The sequence below is a fragment of the Elephas maximus genome, chromosome 3, assembly GCF_024166365.1.
Source record: "Elephas maximus indicus isolate mEleMax1 chromosome 3, mEleMax1 primary haplotype, whole genome shotgun sequence".
NCBI lineage: Eukaryota > Metazoa > Chordata > Mammalia > Proboscidea > Elephantidae > Elephas > Elephas maximus.
The window spans coordinates 23,531,263-23,540,082 of record NC_064821.1 but is presented as its reverse complement, the minus strand read 5'-3'; the positions used below and the strand labels follow the sequence as shown (position 1 = coordinate 23,540,082).

The window sequence follows — 8,820 nt, the reverse complement described above, 5'->3', positions numbered from 1 at the left end:
CTCTCCTGCCTGAGCATCACAAGGTATAGAAGAGTGACTCTGGATAAGGGAGGCAATAGCTTATCAACACGCACTCGTGACTTGAGTGTTTATGGTGTGCAGGGTAGAGGCAGTGGTGCTTCATTGGTAGAATTCTCCCCTTCCATGTGGAAGACCACGTTTGATTCCCAACAAATATAACTTGTACGCAGCTACCATCTGTCAGTAGAGACTTATGTGCTGCTAAAATGTTGAACAAGTTTCAGCAGAGATTCCAGACTAAGATGAACTAGGAAGAAAGGACTGGCAATCTACTTATAAAAATCATCCAATGAAAACCCCATGGATCACATGGTTTTGATCCACAATTGATTATGGGGATGGTACAGGACCAGGCAACATTTTCTCCTGTTGTGCATGGGGTCACCATGTGTCAGGGAGGCAACTCGAGAGCTGCTAACAACATGATGCAGAGGGAGAAGATATGAGAAGAAATATCACCAAAAATATTGAGAAAAATCACTTGCCGCTTGTTAGGGTAAGTTCTTTTATATCTTTCCCCTTGCAAGATCTGATCACATTCAGATCTTCAGCATCTTCTCAGGAGGCGTAAAAGACCCACGGCAAAATAATCTTTGAAGGAAAAGTCTAAAATGATGATGAGTAGTTCTCACCTTGCTGCACATTAAAACCACCTGCGGTGCTTTGAAAACCTTGTGCTCAAGCCACATACTGGTACAATTAAATCAGAATCCATAGTGGCGGGAGCAAGGCATCAATATTTTTTAAGCTTCCCAGCCAATTCCAATATGGAGTCAAGGCTTGTGGCCAGTGACAGGCATTCTCACACGTAACCTGCACATATTGTTCTGTTAGGTGCAAAAGTAGCCTGGGTAAAAAAAATAGGAATTATGGTAAAAGAAGAAGATTCTAAGCACCTAAAAATAGATTTGTTCATTTTACCAGAAAGCCTGAGTCATAGATGAGAGTCTATAGAAGGCTCCATAGCTATAATGGGATTTGATCACACAGACTGTCTTATCCCAGAATACTCCCACTATCCCATTAAAACTGTGACAAAGGAAGCGATCTTCAATATGAAATCTCGAAACTGAAACCCATGAGGGCTAAAAAATTATGTGACCAAACAGGCAAGATTTCTAGTAGCAGATGTTTGGTTTTGCTGTATTTTCCAACCCATACACTCAAAGGGATGGCACAAGTGGTGACATTAGGTTGCTCTGCTTAGGATCCTTTGCAGGGCTCTCTTGATGTCCCTGTTCCTCAGGCTGTAGATGAAGGGGTTCAGCATGGGGGTAACCATGGCATACATCACTGAGGCCACCGCACCCTTCCTGGCAGAAGATGAGATGGCTGAACTGAGGTACACTCCAAGGCCTGTTCCATAAAATAAGCAAACAACTGACAGGTGAGAGCTACAGGTGGAAAAGGCTTTATACTTCCCACCTACAGATGAGACTCTTAGAATAGAGGAAACAATTCGAGTGTATGAGAAAAGGATCCCTGTGACTGGTACACCAGCAAAGATGGCACCAAAACAATACAGTAATATGGTATTTGTGGAGGTGTCAGAACAGGCAAGGTCAAGGAGTTGAGGAATGTCACAAAAGAAATGAGGGATTTCCACAGCTGTGCAGAAGGTAAGTGATAACACCATTGAAAGTTGCAGCTGGGAGTCCAAAAGGCTGATGAAAAAAGATACCAAAACTAGCAAGCCACAGAGGCGGGGTTTCATGATGACTGTGTAGTGCAGGGGATGACAGATGGCCATGAACCGGTCATAAGCCATCACAGTGAGGAGCAGATCGTCCACACATCCAAAGAGATAAAAAAAGGACACTTGTGTCAGGCAGCCTGCATAGGTGATGGATTTGCTCTGACTCTGGATGTTCACTAGCATCTTTGGGACTGTGCTGGAAATGAAACCGATGTCAGCCAAGGATAGGTTGGAGAGGAAGAAGTACATTGAGTTGTGAAGGTGCGGGTCAGAGGTGATAGCCAGGATGATGAGTAGGTTCCCAGTCACAGTGATCAGGTACATGGACAGGAACAGTCCAAAGAGGAGGGGCTGCAGTTCTGGGTCCTCAGAGAGGCCCAGGAGGAGGAATTCTGAGACACCTGTTAGATTCTGTGGACCCATGTACCTGAGGCAGCATTTGGAAAAAGAAAAGAGGATTGTCAAAAAGAAACAAGAAGCGTCCAGCCCTGTGTTTGTATTTGGAGTTCAAGAAACTCACAAGTAAAGCCCACAAATTCACAGATGATCACACCTAAGTGCCTAATACCCCAGTACCTTTAGCCATATTACTTGGTTGTAGCAAACCCAACCACTGTACTTCTCAGAACTCTTTCCTCACTGTTTTCTGTGCTATTCACCAGTTTCTGTACACAACCACTTTAGAGACTCTGGGCTAGAGATGTTAGAATGGCAAGGACATTTTAAGATAACAAATTCATAACAACTAAAAAAAAAACAACAGATAGGTTGTAACTATGGTGAAGGGTAAGACAGTACACAATACTGGGGAAGCCAGCACAATTTGACCAAAGCAAGGTATGGAAGCTCCATAGACAGACACATCCATACTCCCTGAGGGGTGAAATTACCAAGCTGAGGGATGGGGACCATGGTCTTGGGGAACATCTAGCTTATTGGCATGATATAGTTGATAAAGAAAATGTTTTACATCCTGCTTTGGTGAACAGCATCTGGGGTCTTAGAAGATTCCAAGTGGCCACCTAAGGTACTGCACTGGTCTCACCTCATCTGCAGCAGGAGAGAATGAAGAAAACCAAAGATACAAGGGAAAGATTAATCCAAAGGACAAATGGACCACAGGTACCACAGCCTCCACCAGACTGAGCCCAGCACAACTAGATGGTGCCCAGCTACCACCACCACTGACTACTCTAACCAGGATCAGAGTAGAGGGTCCCAGATGCAGAAAAATGTAGAACAAAATTCTAACTCACACAAAAAAAGAAAGACCAGACTTACTGGTGTAACAGAAAGTGGATAAACCTTGAGAGTACGGCCCCCAGACTCCCTTTTAACTCAGTACTGAAGTCATTCCTGAGGTTAACCCTTCAGCCAAACATTAGACAGGCCCATAAAACCACACTAGCCCAGGGGCAAGGATGAGAAGGCAAGGGAGGTGAGGGAAGCTGGTAACAGGTTACCCAGGGTCGAGAAGAGGAGAGTGTTGACATGTTGTGGGGATGGCAACCAATGTCACAAAACAATATGTGTATTAATTGTTTAATGAGAAACTAATTTACTCTGTAAACCTAAATCTAAAATAAAATTTAAAAAAAAAGAAAAAGAAACCAAAGGATGCAAAAAAAAAGATAACATATTCAAAGAGCAAAATATCAGCCCTCTCTATGAGGAAAACATATGCAATAAGAAGTATCCTTCTTTAAAGAAAAAATCATTTAAATTAAAGGACACTAAGAAGCACTTGCAGTCCCAGGGTGGGCAAACAGTTAACACATTAGGCTGCTAACCAAAAGGTTGAAGTCCATTTAGAGACACCTCATAAGAAAGGCCTGGCGATCTACTTCCAAAAAATTAGTCACTGAAAACCCCAATGAGTACAGTTCTATTCTGACACATATACTGTCACCATGAATCAGAATCTACTCAATAGCAACTTGTTCTTTTTAAGGAGTCAGATGTAGTTTTATTTTATCCAAATACAGTGCAATAAATTCTCTTGATTTGGAATATTTATAAAACAACAAGGAATAGGACCACATTAAAAAACAAACAAAAAATGGTTGCCATCAAGTTGATTCTGGCTCATGGCAGTCCTGTGTGTTACAGAATAGAACTGCTCCATAGAGTTTTCTTGGCCTTAATCTTTACAAAAGCAGATCACCAGGCCTTTTTTTCACAGCACTGAAGGGTGTGTTAGAACCTCCAACCTATAGGTTAGTAGTTCAGCTCAAACTGTTTACTTCACCCAGGGACCTCATTAGCTGGATTCTAAATTAAAATAGAATGTTTATAATCAGAGAACACGTTTATATGTCAATTATCTTCACAAGTTTTCATTAATCTTTGGTCCTTTGCCATCCATCTTAAATGGAGATACAAGGTCATTCAAATATGTGGGTTGTCTTTAAAAATCTTTTGAAATATATATTCTCTCCCTTGGCTTTAATGGACGTCAAATTTTGGTAATAATGGTTTGGTAAATGCACGGAATCAGACAACACTGATGATCCCAAAGACGGCCTTACTGTGAAATGCACCAGTGATTAAACAGTAAACAATAAGAAACACTCTGTATTTTTCACTGTATGTAGTGGTATTGGTATCAATACTACTCCATCTTAGGAAAATGTCTGGTGATCATTTGGCTTTTTTTTTTTTAATTTGCTTCCATTCTCTGTTGACTTGAGAAAATGCTGAAATGTATTTCTCATTCTAAATGTTTAGAAAGCGTTATTTCTTTATCAAGCCGACACTCTTATTTACAATTGAGGAAATTAAGACCAGGGCACTTCCAAACAGGTTTGAAACCCACCCGCCTTAGGCCTACTGAAGAGTTTTCCAAGTCAGTCTTTCCTTATCAGGGGGATTGGAATTCTCGTCACTTCTTCATTTTGCTTGGAAGGTCCAAGACGATCTAATTTGGGAAAACCTAAAGAACAGAGGATATTATGAAATAACACATTGATCATTTGCACATTTGTTGAAATATATGTATTAACTAAACCTAAGTGTAGAAACCCTGGTGACGTAGTGGTTAAGTGCTATGGCTGCTAACTAACAGGTCAGCAGTTCAAATCCGCCAGGAGCTCCTTGGAAACTCTATGGGGCAGTTCTACTCTGTCTTATAGGGTCGCTATGAGTCAGAATCTACTTGACAGCAGTGGGTGGGTATAACATTTATAGTTGTAGAAGGAAATTAGATGAAATTGTACATATAAATTCATTACACCAGTGGTCTCAATGCTAGCTGATCATTATAATTATCTGCAGATCTTTTAAAATATAAAGATGAACTAGCCACAACCTGCTATTGTTGTTGTTGTTAGGTGCTGTCAAGTCAGTTCTGACTCATACTGACCGTATGTACAACAGAACAATACACTGCCCAATCCTATGCCATAATCGTTGTTATGCTTGAGCCCATTGTTGCAGCCACTGTGTCAATCCATCTCTTTGAGGGTCTTCCTCTTTTTAGTTGACCCTCTACTTTAGCAAGCATAATGTCCTTCCCCAGGGACTGATCTCTCCTAACAACATGTACAAAGTATGTAAGACCCAGTCTCGCCATCCTGGCTTCTAAAGTGCATTCTGGTTGAACTTCTTCCAAGACAGATTTGTTTGTTCTTTTGGCAGTCCATGGTATATTCAATATTCTTCACCAATACCACAATTCAAAGTCATCAATTTTTCTGACTTCCATATTCATCGTCCAGCTTTCACATACATATGATGCTATTGAAAATACCATGGCTTGGGTCAGGCGCACCTGAGTCTCCAAGGTGACGTCTTTGCTTTTCAATACTTTAAAGAGGTCTTTTCCAGCAGATTGCCCAATGCAGTGTGTCTTTTGATTTCTTGACTGTTGCTTCCATGGCTGTTGATTGTGGATCCAAGTAAATGAAATCCTTGGCTACTTCAATCTTTTCTCCATTTATCAGGATGTTACTTATTGGTCCAGCTGTGAGGATTTTTGTTTTCTTTATGTTGAGGTGTAATCCATACTGAAGGCCGGGGTCTTTGATCTTCATTAGTAACTATTTCAAGTCCTCTTCACTTTCAGCAAGCAAGGTTGTGTCATCTGCATAACGTAGGTTGTTAATGAGTCTTCCTTCAATCCTGGTTCCCTATTCTTCTTCATATAGTCCAATTCTTGGAAAATTTGCTCAGCATACAGATTGAATAGGTATGGTGAAAGGATACAACCTTGATGCAAACCTTCCCTGACTTTAAATCGTGCAGTAACCACTGTTCTTTCCAAACAACTGCCTCTTGATCTATGTACAGGTTCCTCATGAGCACGATTAAGTGTTCTGGAATTTCCATTCTTTGAAATGTTATCCATAATTTGTTATGATCCACACAGTCAAATGCCTTCACGTAGTCAAAAAAACACAGGTAAACATCTTTCTGATATTCTCTGCTTCATCCAGAATCCATTTGACATAAGCAATGATAGCCCCGGTTCCACGTCCTCTTCTGTATCCAGCCTGAATTTCTGGCAGTTCCCTGTTGATATACTGCTGCAGCCACTTTTGAATGATCTTCAGCAAAATTTTACTTGCATATGCTATAAATGATATTGTTTGATAGTTTCCACATTCAGTTGGATCACTTTTCTTGGGAATAGGCACAAATAAGGATCTCTTCCTGTCAGTTGGCCAAGTAGCTGTCACCCAAATTCCTTGGCATAGATGAGTGAGCACTTCCAGCACTGCATTTGTTTGTTGAAACATCTCAGTTGATATTTTGTCAATTCCTGGAGCCTTGTTTTTCACCTATGCCTTAGGTGCAGACTGGACTTCTTCCTTTCGACCATCAGTTCCTGATCATATGCTACCTCTTGAAATGGTTGAACTTCAACTAAATCATTTTGGCATAACTACTCTGTGTTATTACTTCTACCTTCTTTTGGTGCTTCTGATGTCGTTTAATATTTACCCCATAGAATTCTTCACTATTGCAACTCGAGGCTTGAAATTTTTCTTCAGTTCTTTGAGCTTGAGAAATGTGGAGCACTTTCTTTCCTTTTGGTATTGGCCATTCGGAATTGGACAATCATTTGGTCTACTATGCCAGGAATGACAACTTGAAGAGGAAGGGCATTGCATTCAACGTCAAAAAGAACATTTTAAGACCTATCCTGAAGTACAACACTGTCAGTGATAGGATAATATCCATACACCTACAAAGAAGACCAGTTAATATGACTATTATTCAAATTTAGTCACCAATCACTAAGGCCAAAGATGAAGAAATTGAAATTTTTTACCTACTTCTGCATTCTGAAATTGATCAAACATGCGATCAAGATGCATTGATAATTACTGGCGATTGGAATGCGAAAGTTGGAAACAAGGAAGGATTGGTAGTTGGAAAATATGGCTTTGGTGATAGAAACAATGCCAGAGATCCCATGACAGATTTTGCAGGACCAAGGACTTCTTCATTGCAAATACCTTTTTTTACCAACAGAAAAGATAGCTATACACATGGACCTCACCAGATGGAATACACAGGAAGCAAATCGACTACATCTGTGGAAAGAGATGAGGGAAAAGGTCAATATCATCAGTCAGAACAAGGCCAGTGGCCGACTGCGGAACAGATCAATTGCTCATAGGAAAGTTCAAGTTGAAACTGAAGAAAACTAGAACAAGTCCATGATAGCCAAAGTATGACCTTGAGAATATCCCACCTGAATTCAGAGACCATCTCAAGAATAGATTTGATGCATTGAACACTAATGATCGAAGACCAGAGGAGTTGTGGGATGACATCAAGGACATTATACATGAAGAAAGCAAGAGGTCATTAAAAAGACAGGAAAGTAAGAAGAGACCAAAATGGATGTCAGAAGAGACTCTAAAACTTGTTCTTGAACATCAAGTAGCTAAAGCAAAAGGAAGAAATGATGAAGTAAAAGAAATGCACAGAAGATTTCAAAGGGTGGCTTGAGAAGACAAAGTTTTATAATGACATGTGCAAAGAGCTAGAGGTAGAAAACCAAAAGGGGCCAACATGTTCGAAATTTCTTAAGCTGAACTAACTGAAGAAAAAATTCAAACCACCAGTTGCAATAGAGAAGGATTCTATGGAGAAAATATTAAACAACACAGAAAGCATCAAAAGAATATTGAAGGATGGCCACAACCTAGAATCCATTAAATCAGACTCTACATGTGAATCCCTTGGTCACCCAGAAGTACAGCCAGGGTTGAGAACCATTGCTTTACATTATTGCCAAGCTTTTAGTAAGTGTACCATCAATGTGATCTATTATTATCATTAATACCCACTCCTGGCATTAATTACATAAACATTTAATAATATTTGCTTCGTAACTCATATTTTAGAGATTTAAATATTACCCATAAAACTTGTTTCCTTGCTCTATGATCATATTCCTCCACACAACTGTTCTCAAAAAGGCAACCTGTGTAATAAATTTTGTGGGTATATTTTCCAATCAATATTTTCATAATATTAGTTTTAATTCATGTGTCCATAGCCAGTTTTCTGAAAATGGACCTAAATAGTATAATCCCACACATACTGTCAACAAAAGTTTTTGTTTATTACAAATTGTGTTTTAACTGTCTTTGTGATGTACATACATCTATTTTAAACACTTTAAATGGTGCACTGTATTGCTGAGTGAAGGATCATTTTATGTCAATATCTTATTAAGAACATCATAGCAGAATTCTTCCTCCACTCACCATATTATTCATAATTGAGAATTTCTTATATATTTATTTATTATTCACAATTTATAATTTACGAATGTATTATTCATAATCGAGAATTTTATATGTGCATGGAGCAGAGTTGTTTAAAAGGTAAAATTGATGAATGTCCAAATTTACTATTAATTGCCAACATGAGTTTATCAATACAAAGTCAGGTACGACTACATGCTTTTATTTCAAGGTATGGAATCAAAAATCCATGAAAGTTGTCTGGTAATGGTCACTCCATAATAGATCAACATGAAAATTACCATCCTGTACAGGGAATTATAATCCCATAGCTCAGATTTCCTAAGTATGTAGTAAAACGTATTTCTATTCATTGAAAACCCTACAAGCCACCAGATTCAT

At 39.3% G+C, this 8,820-nt stretch overlaps 1 protein-coding gene across 1 annotated transcript; it reads right to left on the bottom strand.

The window, feature by feature from the left end:
- Positions 1–1,210: 1,210 nt before the first annotated feature.
- On the bottom strand, positions 1,211–2,140 carry LOC126074074 (olfactory receptor 18-like). The gene has a single exon (XM_049881406.1). The coding sequence runs from the start codon at positions 2,138–2,140 to the stop codon at positions 1,211–1,213; it is 930 nt and encodes a 309-aa protein (XP_049737363.1).
- Between the last annotated feature and the right edge of the window lie 6,680 nt (positions 2,141–8,820).

Coding starts and splice junctions, on each gene's coding strand:
- LOC126074074 (XM_049881406.1), bottom strand. CDS start 2,140: ATGGGTCCACAGAATCTAACAGGTGTCTCAGAATTCCTCCTCCTGGGC.